Below are 17,986 nucleotides of genomic sequence, written 5' to 3'. Positions count from 1 at the left end.
GATTGTTTTAAGTGTATTTAAAAAGAAAGAACAAAATGTTTTCCCTCTGAATGTGACCTTAACATTTTCCATCCAGCAGTGACATTACACTTCAGGCTGGTTTCCAGCACACAGATTAACCCACTCAGCATGCCTTTTCAGTCCAGGAGGCTTAATCTATGTATGGGAAACGGTCTCATTCATGTAGGCTAATCTTCTCGGCTGCCATTGTCAGTGTCTTTCCCAGGTTTACCACCTGGGGGCGTCATTACTCCAATTTCATTTTATCACTAACATAGCCGGTTCTCATTGCTGTTAGGATTTGTGTTGACGGAGAGGTGAGAGCTATAACATCGTGGATTGAGCTATAGTTTGTATTCTATGGAGATCTCTTTGAGCTCACTCAGTGTGAATCAGCACAGGCTGGAGATGGAATGTTGCCCTTCAGAATGAAATCATGCAATGATGTCATCATCACCGCCTCACACAGAGTAGTCCATGTAATAAGATGCTGTCATCACAGACTCAGAGTCTTGGAATTTGTATTGTCTTTTACTCTGAGCTTTTATACTTTGATATTCTCGTACAAAAAAAGATTATGTCGATGGTCCTGGTATATGACATCAGCAACGAGGTAATGTTTGGCCTCCTAATGGGAGCTGTGCTTTAATGTGCCAAAATAAGGAAATATGTTGCTAATACAAAAGTAATTTGTTTGTAGATGGATAACAAAGGTCTAGTCTCACTGACATCCGAACAGTCAATTTGATGTGTTTTATTCAAAGCAGTTTGCAAATTCTGAAACTTAATATCCATATCTTAAAGAATATGCATTTACACAGAAATACATTTTATTTTCATAATATATAATCTACCCCTTGATTTGAACCTCTGTGGTAGACTACACTCTTCAGCAATTCAGTGAGGGTCACAATTGCTTTCTGCGTGTACAGTAAATGCGTGTCAGTGGCACAACGGCAGAATAATCCAATACTGGAAAAAAATGTCATTGCACGGACACTTCCGCCTCAAAGCCCTTTTTTCAGTCAGGCCACGCCCCTCCTCTTGTCCAATCAACGTGCTCATTTCCAAGCGGTTCTAGGCACCGGGCATAACATACTAGAAGAACGGATCTGACCCATCTGGAAATCTTCGGTAGATTTAACGGTGGGACTTGCTGAACTTCCTGCATCGATCAACTATTATCGTAACGGTTTCGATCTACCGACTAACTACGACTGCTAGAGTACACCTTCCAGATCGACGTTGTGTAGCAACGAAAGGTAAGCCGTCGAATGTCCGTTGTCGGTCTTCGGCCATTGCAATCCACCAGTAATGCATTTACGGTTGCTTTCTAAGAGAGCTATTCCATAAATAGCCTAACGTTGCAGATCCAATATCTCCAATCGAGGCTGTTAAATGTCTGAGGAAGATTGCAGTCAAAGTCTATCATCTTGCTTTTTATAAGTCCGTCAACCTAATTCAGCCGCTATATTTGTCAAGGGGGTACTTGCAGCACACCAGGTGCTTCAGCGTCTCCCTGCTACGACAGAGCCACATTAAATCCTATTAGCAACCGGGCGGATAGGCTATAATGTAGCGAGGGTTGATGAATTGTGGGCCAGCGACATGATATTGGCATGCTATGTTGCTGAAACACATGGAAACCAATTAAGACAAACATGTTTGCAAGTAAACTAGCTGGTTAGGTTTCAATGTTTTTCATATCGCCTGGATGACAACAGATCAATTATTTTCTTGGTTATTGCAGTAAAAAAACAAAAAACATTATTTCCATAACTGACAGCTGGGATATTTTGAAGCAAGACGCTCCATCGCTACGAGGACAAGCCAGCACCGACGGGAATACCCTGCAGTAAGCTAAGATTTAGAGGAAATACCGGCTACATGCGCATCCCTCCACTCCGGTCTGCAGCAGCGACTGTGAGGTTCAGCGCCTGCATCATCCGTTCAGTTAAATTGTAACGGGATGACGAAGTGAACCAAGCCTCCGGACGCAAATGACGACATGACGAAGAATGAGGAGGGAGACGAGAGGTGACCGCAATGCTGTGAAGAGATTCAGTCTAAGGATTACCTATTCCTTGTGATTTAAGGGGACCTTGACAGACGACCCGGCACTCTGCTTGGGTTTGCATTAAATATTCCCCTGACTATTGGATACTTCTGTCATACAGAGGCTATGGGAACCGCGTGTGGATTCCGGACTGCGGTTTAAATGTGCTCGTGGCTCTTTGAAAGCACGGTCGCCATGGAGCACGACGACGGTAGTGAACCCGAGGCTGCGGAGCCCACGCTCCACGGCATTCACGGGCCCAACCGGATCAGACCCTCCTCCTACCGGGCACTGCGGAGCGCAGTGTCGAGCCTTGCGCGCATCGACGACTTCTGCTGTGAGAAGATCGGGTCTGGGTTCTTCTCCGAGGTTTTCAAGGTGAGTCGTCAATCCAGTTGATCGAAACCAGGCTATTCCCTGCAATTTATCTAAAATATTTGGATGTCGTTTACTGACCTCAAATGAAGCCTGTATGTGAGTCAATGTGCTACTGTTAAGGACAGGATCTCTGAGCCCTAGTTTGTCTTCCTTTTAAACTAGAGGGGTTGATCACCTTTAATTCAGTTCACTATAAGGTTCATGATAATTAGTAGGTATATGATATGTACTTCTCACATCTGAAAATATATGTACAGAACATTGTTACCCTCAGTATTCGTGGATTTAGCCTACTCCTTATTGATGGGCTCAGTATACCCAGAGAGAGATGTAAAGTGTCCAGGTGTCTCCCAAAAGCACACACCCTGTGTGTGTGTGTGTGTGTGTGTGTGTGTGTGTTTCCATTCTCCATCAGTGGGGTCCTATGTGAGTGTTGCAGGCAGGTGTCCTAGCCCTGCAAGGCAAGGTGAGGGTTAGAGAGGTGTCTCTCAGGGAGGAAGAGGGGACAGTGTGATGACTGCTCTCTCTCACTGCCCAGACACTAAGCTGATCTACCCCACGGGCTTAACTAGCAGTCTGTAGAGAAGTGTGTGTGTGTGTGTGTGTGTGTGTGTGTGTGTGTGTGCGCGCGCAGTAAACATGTACACAAACATTCAAAAGGTTGGGGTCACTTAGAAATGTCCTTGTTCTTGTCCATTAAAATAACATCAAATTGATCAGAAATACAGTGTAGACATGTTGTAAATGACTCTTTCAGGTGGGAATTGCTGATTTCTTATATAATATCTACATAGACAAATCTACACAGAGGCCCATTATAAACAAAAATCAGTCCTGTGTTCCAATGGTACATTGTGTTTGCTAATCCAAGTTGATCATTTTATATAATTTTGTAATTATATTAGCACAGCTTTAAAAAGAAGCAATGCGCTGATTAAAGAAGCAATAAAACTGGCCTTCTTTAGACTAGTTGAGTACCGAGAGCATCAGCAATTGTGGGTTCGATTACAGGCTCAATTGGCAGAAACAAAGTACTTTCTTCTGAAACTTATCAGTCTATTCTTGTTCTGAGAAATGAAGGCTAATCCATGCGAGAAATTGCCAAGAAACTGAAGATCTCGTACAACGTTTGGTACCACTCCCTTCACAGAACAGTACAAACAGGCTCTAACCAGAACAGAAAGAGTAGGAGGCCCCGGTGCTCAACTGAGCAAGAGGACAAATACATTAGTGTCTAGTTTGAGAAACAGATGCACAGGTCCTCAACTCACTGCTCTAGATACTGAACTACTCTAAAGAAGGCCAGATTTATTGCTTCTTTAATCAGCATCAACAGTTCTCGGTGGTGCTAACATAATTGCAAAAGGGTTTTCTAATAATCACACAGCCTTTTAGAATGATAAACTTGGATTAGCAAACACAATGTGCCACTGGAACACAGGAGTGGTGGTTGCTGATAATGGGCCTCTGTGGGCCTATGTAGACATTGTAGACATCAAAAACAAGGACATTTCTAAGTGACCCCAAACTTTTGAACGGTAGTGCATGTGTCGATTTGTGTGTTTGTTTTCAAACTGTTAAGTCAATTGCTGTGGTTTAAATGCAAATTCTATCTTCCAGGTGTTACATCTTCCACTGCTACCGCACACCACTAGTGATGCCCCGTGTCCACTGGGCCTGGGCATCAGTGCGGTAGCATTGTATCTTCTGCTGCCGCACACCACTAGTGATGCCCTGTGTCCACTGGGCCTCGGCATCAGTGCGGTAGCATTGTGTCTTCTGCTGCCGCACAAGACACAATGATGCATTTTTAAGAATCATCAAGGTGAAAACCAACAATTGAGCACTTATTTCCGTTGTCCTCTTTCATGACAGCATATGGCCAATGTGGCAGAGCAGTGAAATGACCACGAACGTAGAAGCGTTTGATTTCTCACAACCCGTATGATATTTACTTACAGTCAAAACCTTTATTGTTTGCTCTGTCGACCAGCCCTGCATTCCAGTAGGTTTAATAATCTCTTAACTCTGAACTTATCATTCTTTCTCTAGATAGGCTGGTCTACAAACATCCAACCCTACGTGGGTTTACTTACATAAGAGACCCAGTTTCACCTTCTCTGTCGGTTAAATGCCTCGCCCCCTTTCCTTTTAACGTGCATGTATACGTCCTTTTATCTGAAATTTGTACTTTGCTTTTTCAAATGAATGTTATCACGTTATCAGTGTGCAAATTGTTTATTCAGTGTGTCATATAAGAAAGATAGGTAAAAGGTGGAAATGGTAACCTCCGGCTAACACACAGCAGTGGGCGGGTTCGTTTTGCATCGTTTGTATGGGCAGGTTTGTACTGTGTGAATGCAAAATGAATTTGCTCCGTTACCGGTGAATTCAAACGCCCGATGAGCCTATTGGCTGAGAGACTAAGTCAGGTGTCAGTCCGGCTACCTGACCTCAGAGTCTGGGAAGGGTGTTTTGATGTTGTCACAGGAAGTGTTTATATGGTAGGGCATACGCATCACTGGTTGGATATACCTATTTCAAATTGAACGAATCAGCACGCAAGCTATGTTTTATTTAAGCACTGCCCCACAAATCCAAACTCATGTTTACTGTCATAATCTTTGTTGTAGCGATTAAGCTTCCGGCATCGTGCATTGAAATAGCTAGTAGGCTAAATAATAACCCATCAAAACCCTTGCACGTTTTTCTGAGCGAATATTGTGGTTACGTTAGTCCCCTGTCCAGACCTGTGAGTAACAGCTCTCCCTGGGCTGTGAGGAACATAGCCATTGGCTTTCTTGAATTTTCATTGTAGACTTTTCAGACTAGCTTCCTATTGACAGCCAAAGTAGCCAAAATCTTAACATTACTAACCATAACTCAATCTTAACCTTCATTTCAACCAGTTAGGAAAAACTAGAAATGGAAAGGGCCTCTAGAATGATAGTCTCAGCAAGCTGTGTTGGTCATTTCTGTAACCATAGTCTCACATTGACTATGTTGTGCTTGAGATCTGTCATGATACAACGCAACAACGACCTGCTTGATCAAAATCACACCGCTCAGGCTTTCAGTCGTATATATACACCAGCCGTTTTAATGGCTTTCCAACATCCTGTTCATGCCTTATTTACCATGCGTCATCCTATAATATGGATTACAATATTGTTCAATGACACTGAAGCTTTCAGTGGTTTGAATTGTTTCTTGCTAGGCTCACATTTTAGTCCCATGTGGGACGCTCTAAGAAAGTGCCTCTTGTCCGCCGTGATGTCACAGTGACGGTCGGCACTCTGGATTTGTTTCAGATCGAAAGGGGTGAGGGGATATGCAGAAAGCCTATTAGTACTCTGGCTATTTATACTTGTACACACAGACAGAGAGACAGACACACACTGCCCGTCTGAGAGGTCCAGACACGCAACAAGCCTCACGCGATGACCTGTACACATACCGTAGGCCTACCGTCACATTAACACATGCCATATTCTTTCTCGTGCAACATAGACTTACTCACTAATTACAATTTACACGCCGCCCCCCCCCCCAACTCTCTCTCTTCACTCTCGCTCTTTAACGCGCACTCCGCCTCACACACTTGCAAACCCAGGCTGTACTAGATCTAGGCTGTACTAGATCATTGGTTCTATAAAGCCCCTCTCTGCCCTGAAATCCGCCTCCACGTCATGTCCTACTAATGCCGCTCCATCAGAAAATACGGTGTTCAGAGGCGCGCCAAAGCTGCCCCCGGGGGGGATTGAACCGCTGCGTGGAATGTCATTAGGTTATCATGTGATTCCGTGGAAACGGGCGTGATTATGATGGAGGATAAACCAGATGATGAGAATGAGCCATTTTGCGTGTGCATGTGTGTTCTTTTATAATACTTGTAAGGACCAACAATCCCTGTAAAATAAATAAATAAATAAAACAGGGAAGTGTTACTTTTCTGGGATATTTAGCTTTTCTTGTGATGAAATACTGTGTTTTGGGGTTGTATTCGGGTTAAGTGTTACAGTTAGGGTTTGGAGCGAGTGTTTGGTTTAGTTGTTTCAGGATAAAAATTCAGTCTGGGACAACACAAAGTTTTTGAAATTGGGCTGGATATGTTATGACGTGTATAAGTGCAATAATCAGTAGAATCACTTAGATTTCGATTACATGGGGCACATGAATGACAAGTAGGGACCTTTTAGAAGTACTGCCCAAAAATCCCAGAATGTGTCTTTTAAGAGTTAGATTTGCCCTAGACTTGGAGAATATAGGATTTTGTATAATAAAACGTGTGTGTGTGTGTGTGTGTGATATTGAAAAGGGCAGCCTCAGCATGACCCAAGGAATGATTACTGAGTGTGTCCAATGTTGTACATACAGTACCCTAATTGAATTGACAGCATGAGAAGCCTACCAGATGTGAAGGCAACATCTTTTATCTAAGGATATGCATAATATTCTCTATTATGTTTCCTGCAAATCCACCCGAAACGCAGTTCTTTGTGTGTTGTCAACTGGCGATGAAGTAGATTTGACCTCAGTTCGATATTTCCACGTGTGATCTAAAAGGGATGCTGCTCGGTTTCTCTATGCAGGTGCAGCACAGGATCACAGGACAAGTGATGGCCCTGAAGATGAACACTCTGGCCAGCAACAAGGCCAACATGCTGCGGGAGGTGCAGCTTATGAACCGCCTCTGCCACCCCAATATACTCGGGTACGTCGAGCTAGTCCTGGCATGCGCAAATACGCGTTGCGCTTGCTAGCATAGGTTAGCGTTAGCTAGATGGTTAGCAAAATTGTATTTCCACATAAACCTATGCACGTGACGTATCGACTTATGAACGTCCCAAACTAGGGGTCACGACCCCAAGTGGGGTCACCTGATATGAAAATGGGGTTGGGGGAGAATGTTTTACTATTGACTCTTATAGCCTCAAATAAAAAAAATAAAGATTATATAATATTCACATGGTTGGGGTCGTGAGAAATTTTAGATATCGAAATGGGGTCGGCGGCCCAAAAAGGTTTGCCTTAACACCACTGACCTAAGGATCTACAGCGTATTTGTCTTTAGAGTGGTATCTCATTAGCCAGTATGGCCATCCGCAAAGTTTGCATTCTGTTTAGCTGAATGGTCATCAGGATGGTACTAATAGAAGTCTGCCTATTCAGTGCACTTTAATAATAATATCCCTGTTACCGTTTTAGGTTCCTAGGAGTGTGTGTTCATGAGGGACAGCTGCATGCTCTGACTGAGGTGAGTTTTTCCTGATTCAGCCTCTTTTGGGGAGAGATAAAAGCCTTGTATTTTATCTTCCTGAGACGGGTTTAGTGTCCGTGGTAACAGAATGCATTCCATGCATGGGGTGTATAAAACTAAATACAGGTTGCATTCTATTGAGATTCCGAAAAAGTCAGTACAGAGGCTAGGTCTGTACAGAACTGTTGGGGTTTTTGACCACTAGGGAAGTGTTTCATGACTTGGCAAAAAATGTGATGTTATCTAATGGTCATGTAACATGTGTAGGCAGGCACAGAGTTTGTGTGTGTGTGTGTGTGTGTGTGTGTGTGTGATACAACCATTAATGTGTGTGTTGTTATGGTTACCTGCAGTATATCAATGGAGGTAACCTGGAGCAGCTTCTGGAAAGTGACCAGTACCTGTCGTGGTCGGTGAGGATGGGTCTGTCTCAGGACATCGCCTGCGGCCTGCAGTACCTCCACAGCAAGGGCATCTTCCACCGTGACCTCACGTCCAAGGTTAGGGCACTGGAGGAGACAGTGGAACAGACAAGAGACGGGTTATAGCAGGTTACTTTCTCCTTCTCTCTCCCTCTCGCTTCGCTCATGCCCTTTTCTCCTGCAGAACTGCCTCGTGCGCTGTGACAATGGCCTGTTCACTGCTGTGGTGGGAGACTTTGGTCTAGCGGAGAAGATCCCTGACTACAGGTCAGTTTTCAACCGAGTCGTCCCGACTCTTAAAATGACCCCTATTCGAGGGTATTGTTTTATTTCACTCCTTGGTAGGTCTATAAATTTTAACGCGGCATGGATTTGTTATCTTTGATATGCGTGTGTTTTTTCTGCCTGCAGTGATGGTAGAGAGAAGCAGCCCTTGGCGGTGGTTGGCTCCCCCTACTGGATGGCCCCGGAAGTGCTGAGGGGAGAGATCTATGACGAAAAGGTACAGCACTCCTAAACAATATCGCTGACACTCCTGTTATTAATCTACCACTAGGCTTAATCTGAGTCTGGAAAACCATCTCTCGGAGTTCACAGGTCAAAGTGCCCGATGGAAGCAAAAAAAGTAGTCGCTTTCATAGGACCTAGCTGCTCTTTTAACAGTACTTCTATTAATACTATTTACATATGTCACCAGTATACGATTGTGAATATGTCAAGTGAGATGTTATCGATCAGATGTGATTGTCTGACTTTGACCCCTGACCTCTAGGTGGACGTGTTTGCCTATGGAATCATCCTTTGTGAGATAATTGCCCGGATTGAGGCCGACCCAGACTTCCTACCTCGCACTGAGGTATAATAACCACTCTCCAATCCCTGCACTCAATCAATTTCACATGCACGTTGCTGTAGATCAAGCATAAAGTATAACCACACGTGACCCCTGATATGTCTACCACACATAACTCCTCAGTATGTGATCACACAAAACGGAATCAAAGGGTGTGTTTATTCCACCAAATCAGAAACGTTTCGCCACTCAGCAGCTTTTGACCCAGAAAATGTGATGACTCCCATCCTTCCTTTATTGCAAATTGTCACTTGACACTTCAGTGGGAGACTTGAGTATGCTGTAACTGCAGGGCAGTAATGTAGTTCCATTTGTGTGTTTGGATTTAAAGTAACTGAAATACAGGTATAAGGACAATAAATCCCTAATAAATGAGAATATTAACTAAGACAGAAACAGACATTGCCAAATATTATATTCAGATAATGTTATTGACTAATCCTATTTTGACTTGTCCCATAATTATAATTTTCGTGATTTATATATCATATTAAAGAGACCTGAAAACACTGTGGAGTCACCTAAAAGTAGATCTCATTACAACTTCTGTGTATGTAAATTCAATTTAAAGGGCGTTACTGACATGGGAAACATCAGTAAAATGTCTCCATCTAGTGGACTTTCTGCAGAAGTGCAAACTGTTGAGTGTTTTACTGTAGCAGACAGATATTAATACAGTAATTCTTGGTTGACCAAGATTATTAATACAGTAAATGCTTGCGTAATGGCTACGTTTTAACAATCAAACCATTTTGAATTTACAAACCGACTGAATGTGAAAGGCTGCATTTAAAGGACGGTACTTGCTGCTGACCACGCTGATGTGTTCTGTGCTTGCAGGACTTCGGCCTGGACGTGAATGCCTTTGAGAACCTGGTCGGTGACTGTCCCACACCCTTCCTCAATCTGGCAGTCCTCTGCTGCAATGTAAGACACAGAGAGACGGCGACCCGGAAATACTTACCGTGGATATAAAAATGTAACACACCCCTGTTAAAATGCCCCAAAGTATTAGTTTAAGGGTGTGCACACTTATGCCACCAGGTTATTGTTAGGTTTTTTGATTTTAAGTTAGTTTTTCAATTGAATTGTTCACATTATAGGTCACATTAAAAGTGGAAAAAGTTCTGACATGATTTATCTTTGTCTCATTCTTTTACATCTCAAAAACCTGGCATTTTCACAAGGGTGCCGTAGACTTTATATCCACTGTATATCCGTACATGAAAACAACATGTACACAGTTCCTTCTCACCTTCCTCTCTCTCACAGATGAACGCGAGGAGACGTCCGCCGTTCTCTGATATTGTGGTCCTGCTGGACGGGATGGAGAGAATAGAGGAGGAGGAGAGCGAGACGCCCGTCACCCCGTGTGATTATCTCTCCTCAGAACCCGTCGCCGTCAACGTCAGCCCCTACAAACGTCGGAGCTCTCCGTGCCGCCCCGGCGACCAGCGGTTGTCACGGAGCCAGTCGGACATGCTTCCCCCGGCCACGCCCCCACTCGGCACCCCGGCTCGGGTCAACCCCTTCTCCTTGCGTCAGGACCTGAATGGGGGGCGCATCAAGCTATACGACACACCCAGCAAGTCTGTCATCTCCCTGACCTTCACCCTGCCCCAGCAGCCCGACCCTTGTGCCTCTCCGCCCCTCAGGGGGAACCCCAGCTCCCGTGGACCCCCCCGGCGCTGCCAGTCCCTCCCGTGCACCCCCGAGCTGGGGCGCACCCTCGCCCTCCTGCGGGACCCCGAGCTGCAGAGCTTGGAGAAAGAGGACAACGAGGAGGAGGAACGGAGGGAGGAGAGGGGAGTGGACGACATGGCGGATGATTCAGGGCTCCCTCTGGACCTGGATATGGTGTCGTTGGATCCTCTGGAAGAGGAAGAGGAAGATGAGGAAGGTTTTTGCCTGGGTGAGCCTATGGACTGCAGCAGGTCTCCCGACACACTAGAGGGCGGTGTCCCTACACCACGCGGACTTCTACACCCTCTCCCGTCTACATCCTCCTCTTCCTCCCTGTTTCTGCAGCCGAACGGCTGGGGCCTCCCCGTCTCCAACGGCCCTCCCTCTCTCCCCCCTCTCCCCCGCCTGGACAACAATAACTGCTCTGCGACGGCAGTCAGTGGCCGTCCGATTGGCTGGAGGGCTAACGGGTACCGCGCCCCCGCCCCAGACGCCCTGGCTGGACCCGCCCCCGAGCAAGACGAGATCATTTCCTGTCCGGGCTGCTGTCTAATTGGTCTGAGCTTTCCGTCCGTGTGCCTGAGGGGGGCTCCGACCCCTCGCCGCGTCGTGCCCCGGCGACCCTACCTGAACCTTAACGGGGGCGCCGGTGACACCTCTGCTGCCACGGCAACCAAGGAACTACTTTGTCGCGGGGCGAATGGTCTGGCTCCTCAAACAGTGCCTTGTGAGGCCAGCCTGCCCCTACCAGAGGCACAGACTTAGTGGCGGCTCCCCCTAGTGGGTTGGCTGAGCAACACCACCACCACTGGTGACATTACTGAGACTTGCTGGTACTGTTCAATGATGCTATTGCTATTTATTATTACCATAAGAAACTGTTTGTGTGTGCGTGCTTGCGTGCGCGTGTCACTTAGGAGGTGTTAGATATTGGTGGTGGTGTTGAGTAAAAAGTGAGAAGAATGGAAAATGAGAGGCGTTATTGATTTGTCCCTATCTTAAAATGGCGGTGTCTTGTGGTCCAGCCATTTGAATTTGATAATTGCAGTGTGTCACTGGGTTTTTCACACACTCGATTCACTCCGAATCTTTCTATTTGATTACTACAAATTATTTTTCACTTGGTGGTGCTTAGGATTTGTACTGAATTTGAACAGGTGCTTCTTCTCTCGCTCAAACCTCAGACTTTTCAACGTGATCCACTATTCTTGTGTGTGTGTGTGTGTGTGTGTGTGTGTGCGCTCGTGTAACCACATGAAAACCACATGAAATTATCCTTATTTATTGTCCAGATCATTCCATCCGAAGGTTTGTGTGTCTTACGAGATCAGTGGAGTTTGTTACGATGTGCATTATAAATTGTTAATGGTTTGCTGGTCATTTCCCAGTCTGTGTGTTTGAGATTACAAAACTGTGTGCAATAATGATGAAGTGAGGTGTACATCTTTACTAGAGTTTCTTTCTCTCTTTTTTTTTTTTTACACTATTGATATACATTGCTGCACCCCTGATTTCATAGATCTGCTTGTTGGCCAGCTGGCTGTGTCTGAAATGTCTCTGTGTTCCCTACTGGTCAGAAAGTAGAACACTACATGTCAACGCCATAGCATGGACCAAAATATATTTGGAAGGTTTACAACACCATGTAGGTTCTGTGCCCCCAAAGAATTCTTGCTGTTCTGGAAGCAAGGAGGTCCATTATTGGACTTGACATGTGTACCTAATAAACTGGCAATTGTGTGTATAGGGAATATGTTTTATTTAGGGGGCACAGAATCTACAAGGTGTTGCAAATGTTCCAAATGTATTTCAGCTGTTTTCCCCTGAGTGTAATATGTTTGTCTCCCTCTGCTGGCCTGGAGGACCCAGGCAGATAACGCGGCGTTGGTTAACATGGTTGCAGCCCAATACTCTTAATACCTTCCTGGCCACGTATACTTTCCTTTTAAAAGCTATAACTGATCTGATCAGGAAAAACATTGTTATAGTTAGTCATAGACCTGGTAACAACACTTGGGTCAGGAAAAGGTTTAAGGGCTGTACCTATCAACTGACATAATGGGACATGGTTATAAAGTTTTGACTCGTTCTAACCTGTTCATCTAGTGACATGTAGGAAAGGGAAGATGTAAGAGTATTTAGTTGTTGCCAGTCTCACGTAGACGTGCTGTACTGGTCAGAGGGCCTTTTTTATACTTCACTGTTTAAACCGCATGATTGATGACATGTTCAACAGTATCCATCCAAAGAATTCCACTGTACATAGATGATGATGTCATAATGACCGCGACTTGAACATTGATCTGTGTGTTCATGGTCGAAGCAGTGTATTGCAATGCACTGTAGTGAAATGCATGTCTCATTGTTGATTCAAACACATTTTACTTATAATACCAATGGATAAAATCTTCCCTGAAAGGATGTATTATGTTGCTAACTACAGAACATTTCTGCTGGCTAGGATGTTGGTTAGGCTGTCGCTAGTTGAAATTATGTTTTAATGCGAAGTGTGACTGGTGCTTTCCACAAACAACTCTTCCTCCGTAAACACTTGTAGAGATCTGTTTGGATGAGTAAGAAATGTAGTATCGGCCCTAACCTGCCACTATAATTACGTATTCCAGTCCAACCCTCTCAGATCTCCACCAGTGTCTTTAGGAAGAGCTTGGTTACTAGCTGGTTGGCTGGACTTCTTTTTCCTACAAGCACCTTCCTCTTCATGAAAGGCACTGATTTGTGTTGTTACTGGTTTGAAATCACCAGCTTTACTAAAATGTTTCCGGATAATGATTTATTTAATAAAAATGTTAATTCAATAAAAATTTAACTTTGAATGTAATAACTTGTCTTGATTTGTCACCTACATTATCAGGTACTGATCAGTAACCAAAAAATAGATTTCACAGGCCATTGGAATTAGAGTCTAAAAATATTTAAGGAATTAATAAAATTGGGCTATAACACATTATTTTAACCCGTTCCTAAATAACATTGTTGACTTACACTGATAACTGTAATAACTAATATAAGACACTTGGAAACATTAAACCAGTGTATGCCTTCATCTAGTAGGCTTTATAAAAAACGGTATTAGTGTTAACAGTAACAGATGCGCCATATCTTTTGGGTTAGATTTTAGGCTCAAAATGTCCAGAAACCAAGAACATCCTTCTGAAACTTGGCAGTCTATTATTTTTCTGAGTAATGAAGGCTATTCCACATGAGAAATTGCCAAGAAACTGAGTACCTGAAGCTGGAGGCAGGACCAAGCCAAGGCTCGTTGATGCATGTGGGGAGCGAAAGCTGGCCCGTGTGGTCCGATCCAACAGATAAGCTATTGTAGCTCAAATTGCTGAAAAAGTTAATGCTGGTACTGATAGAAAGGTGTCAGAACAAACAGTCCATCGCAGTTTGTTGCGTATTAGGCTGCGTAGCTGCAGACCAGTGTTGTGGAAATTCTGAAACCTGATGTATTCTTAATGATTAAAGGACTGAGTCCCCTTGTTTAGATACATAGATGAGTGTGAGAGAGGGGATCTGGTATATGTCTTACGGGGCATTCTTGATTGGTCACAGTAGAGTATAGGGTTAATCATCTACCTATCTGTAGGTTGTCCAGATGCTTTAAGTTCCCCTTAAGGGTTGAGAAAGTTAACCAGATGAAGAAGACAACATGTCCCTTGAATCAAGCCCAGGACATGTGATAGAACAAAGGGCATGTGTTTTATTGACATAGGACAGATGGGCAATAACTTACCACACCCCTTTTTCTATGTAATATATCCAGATTGTGCATGTATTGAGATAGAGACTCCTCGGACGATTATGTTTGTAAGCGATTGACGCGTCTCCCTTATTTGCAAATAATGAATAAACTGTTAAATTGTGCAAGAGTATTTCGTCTCTGTACTTCCTTCTTAAAGAGTTCTGATCGATAAAATTGCCATCACACCAGTCAGGGTGCCCATGCTGACCTCTGTGGACCACTGTCGAAAGCGCCTACAATGGGCACATAAGCATCAGAACTGGCGGCAAAAGGGGGACCTATACAATACTATCAATCAATCAATCAAATGTATTTATAAAGCCCTTTTTACAACAGCAGTTGTCACAAAGGGCTTTACAGAGACACCCGGCCTTAAACCCCAAGGAGCAAACAAAAGTAGTGTTGGATTTCAGTGGCTAGGAAAAACGAATTTTAGGAAGAAACCTAGAGAGGACTCAGGCTCAGAGGGGTGACCAGTCCTCTTCTGGCTGTGCCGGAATACTAGGCAGGTGGTCATAATATTATGGTTGATTGGTGTATGTCTGAAGCACATTTGATTTGATGTTGTAAAGTTAAAGCATCAGCTCTTTCAGATGACCGGGCTAACCTGGCTTGGAAAGATGTGCTGAGAGATTTCTGCTCAGGCCAAAAGGCAAATCAACAAGCAGGTTAAATCTGTGTGTGTGCGTGTGTGCGTGCGTGCGCATATGCATGGAGTTAATCATTTTCATTTCTAGTCAAATAGAATGACTTGCTTCAAACAAATCAGAAATTGGTACTTAATGTAACTAACAAAGGGTTTGCTAGGAAGAGCAGAGGTCATAGAGCATTGGCTAATACTTACTATAAGTCCATGTGATTGATGCATTGGTTTAGACTTTTGCTTGAGAGAACACAACAAATATCCCAAATCAAGATTAGGATTACCAAAACAACAATGGTAGGTTTATTTGATCTTTTATGATTAATTGAATTTAGTAATGTCAAAAGCAATAAATGCTGTTCCATTTGAAACTAGTGAAAATGTTATTCTTACATTTTGAGTGACAAAACATTTTGAGTGACAAATTAAAGTATCTATCTTTATTTTGATTAGGCGCTGACATAAGACTAACACTTTTATAATACATTTTCAAATATCCACTATTGTGAAGGACATAGTTGATATCTGAGCTGCAGATCTCCATGGAATTGAATGACAAACATGGGACAATAAATTGACTAGTAACACTGGAATAGCAATATTCTATTTGAAAAGGCTTTAGAAATATATTTGTAATGGAAAACACTTCAGAATCTGGATGAATAATTATTATTGCTGGCAGTAGTGGTAGTAGAAAAGCGCAATAGTTAATAGTATATATTAAATAAATGCTAGCATCTAATTAACATCTAGTAAAATGTTGTAAGTTATTAGTAGAGTAATATATTTTTAAAATTTTGAGCTCCACTTTTGTGCTCCACTGATTTGTTTATAAAGATCTTATAAAGATGTCCAGCAAAGGCCTGGTATTATACTCTGTGGACCCAGAAACACAGTACAAATATGGATACACAACATTTCGTATGCTAATCAAGAGAAAACTGTCAAATGTTTGGATTATTTACAACAAGTGATTTCATAGGGGACTGTCTGACATTCTCATGTGTCAGACAATCATTTACACAGTGTAAAAAAATTATGAATTGTGTAATCTTGTCTGTGGCTTCTTTCTCTTGCCTTGACCTGCAGGCCTCTGTTTCAGACCTGCATCTGTGTGGAGCGTTACCTGGCAGTGGCCCAACCTGTGGTCTTCCTCAAGTACAGACTCAGGAGGTAAGGGGCGGGGACTTCACTCATTTATGCATGTTTAACCTTTTTAGTGTTTATGAATACATCCTAGTTTATGTCTTCATTGGTGTCTATTGCTTTGGGGTGGTCTTCATCGCTCTCTGCTGCTTCTTCATCCTGCGTGTGTTGAAACAGCCTGGTCCAGGTGATATAGAGGGGGGCAGAGGGGGAGAGAAACAACAGGGGACCAAAGACCCACAGAAGATGAGAGCTTTTAGGATCGTCTTGACCAACCTGGTGGTTATTGTGGTGAGCTCCATCCCAGTGATAGTTGGTTGGGCCGTCGTCCCATCCAGTCTTGACAGCTACTGCAATGTCACCCCCATTTTTTTGATTAAGTGTCGTGGTCTCACCGTTTCTACACCTCCACAGAGAGGGAAGGCTGCCATGTAGAAGAGAACAAGAGTCAAGCTAGATCTAAAGCTGGAAGCATAAGTGTGGCTTGTGACAAACAATTGTTAGGTGAAACCCAAAGCTTTGTGTTTGATACACATTGAATAACACTACTTAACAACCTATAGTACCTTCTAGTTGCAACTATACTTTTTCTAATGTAATTTTTTAGGGTTTTATTTGAATTTTTATGTTTTACTTTCTTTAATTGCTATGTATGTTCCTGTTGGTCATTTACAGGTTAAATAGCACCCTGCTCTGGGTCGATGTGTCAAAGCTGACAAAAGGTTTTTTAAAGCCAGATTGCCCCTTAGTTAAGATTAAAGGATTAAAAATAAAATACATATCTAAAAGTGTTATTTTTCACAGGAAATTCAGTATAGGAAGGGTGTATTGATAATGCGTGGTGATTTCTAACATGTATGGCATTATTACTGACCCCCTGTATTTAGTACGTTGTGCACCTTACCCATGCCAAGATAACTGCACTGAGTCTTCTCCTATAATATTTAATCAGGGGGAACGACACATTTTGAGGAGATCAGAGACCATACAGCCACGCAGAATCTGTCCAGATCCTTCAGAGGCTTTTGTCCTCACTTGGAGACTCTCCTTTTCAGCTTATCTCACATGTTTTTAAAGGGCATTTAGGTCAATGGCACAGAATGGTCATTGCAATAACTTTATTTTGCTGCTCCTGGAAGAGTCAACTGCGACCTTGTTTTAGCCTCCTGGCAGAGACAGGCAGATATGTTTCTGCATGACTATCCGTTTAATACTCTTTAATACCTTTTTGTGGCCTAAAACCTGTATGTTTGTGTCATCTGATCATAGAATCTGACCTGGTTACTTCTCAAACAATCTTCCTCATTGAGCGTGGGGGCAAAATAACAATGGGTCCTGTTCCAGGCCCATTCATCACAGCTTCAGTTTTACATTTTTTATAATTTTGCTAATAGTGTAGCATTTTTTCATTTCATTTCTGTATTCATTGACCATATCTATGCTGATAAATAAGGGAGTTGTGTGTGTGTGAGACCACATTTTTATACTCCAGCTAAACAGTCAATAATAAATCAGTGGGTTTATATTGATTTGGGCAAATCATTTGCAATGCTGACAATGTCTATTAAACAATGACTGATTTCCAATATAAATGTTGTTCAAATGTATTGTTTGTGTTTATCCCAGAACCTTAACCTGAATAGGAGACATCTTATAAACCCAAACAAACTAACCCTGTGATATGTAGTCCGAAGCCTGTTTTATTTGGCTCTGAATGGTGGAAGAGGTTTTCCTCAGACAGATGCTGATTGATATGAGAGATGATGCTTCCATTTCTGC

General features: G+C 43.1%; 1 protein-coding gene across 3 annotated transcripts; it reads left to right on the top strand.

Annotated features, from left to right (window-relative positions):
* The first annotated feature begins 1,069 nt into the window (after positions 1 to 1,069).
* On the top strand, positions 1,070 to 13,556 carry LOC105021045 (dual specificity testis-specific protein kinase 2). 3 transcript variants are annotated; one of them, XM_010888494.4, is made up of 11 exons: positions 1,070 to 1,262; positions 1,751 to 2,037; positions 2,178 to 2,434; positions 7,027 to 7,148; positions 7,643 to 7,691; positions 8,048 to 8,194; positions 8,301 to 8,383; positions 8,528 to 8,618; positions 8,889 to 8,972; positions 9,810 to 9,896; positions 10,242 to 13,556. In XM_010888494.4, exons 3-11 carry the CDS (start codon positions 2,219 to 2,221, stop codon positions 11,415 to 11,417), a joined length of 2,055 nt encoding a protein of 684 aa, XP_010886796.2. In that variant the 5' UTR covers positions 1,070 to 1,262; positions 1,751 to 2,037; positions 2,178 to 2,218; the 3' UTR covers positions 11,418 to 13,556. The 3 variants fall into 3 exon arrangements, with proteins under 3 accessions (XP_010886796.2, XP_034147147.1, XP_010886795.2); XM_034291256.1 differs by having other exon boundaries at positions 1,787 to 2,434; XM_010888493.4 differs by having other exon boundaries at positions 1,751 to 2,434.
* The last annotated feature ends 4,430 nt before the right edge of the window (positions 13,557 to 17,986 follow it).

The sequence above is a fragment of the Esox lucius genome, chromosome 25, assembly GCF_011004845.1.
Source record: "Esox lucius isolate fEsoLuc1 chromosome 25, fEsoLuc1.pri, whole genome shotgun sequence".
NCBI classification, from domain to species: Eukaryota; Metazoa; Chordata; class Actinopteri; order Esociformes; family Esocidae; genus Esox; species Esox lucius.
The sequence above is the reverse complement of the archived record's forward strand: the minus strand, read 5'-3'. Positions and strand labels throughout refer to the sequence as shown.

Bases quoted from the DNA above. Each gene is read 5' to 3' on its own strand.
- LOC105021045 (XM_034291256.1), top strand. From the start codon at position 2,219: ATGTGCTCGTGGCTCTTTGAAAGCACGGTCGCCATGGAGCACGACGAC. The intron at 8,195-8,300 runs GTTAGGGCACTG...TTTCTCCTGCAG, and splicing joins ACCGTGACCTCACGTCCAAG to AACTGCCTCGTGCGCTGTGA. The intron at 8,384-8,527 runs GTCAGTTTTCAA...TTCTGCCTGCAG, and splicing joins GAGAAGATCCCTGACTACAG to TGATGGTAGAGAGAAGCAGC.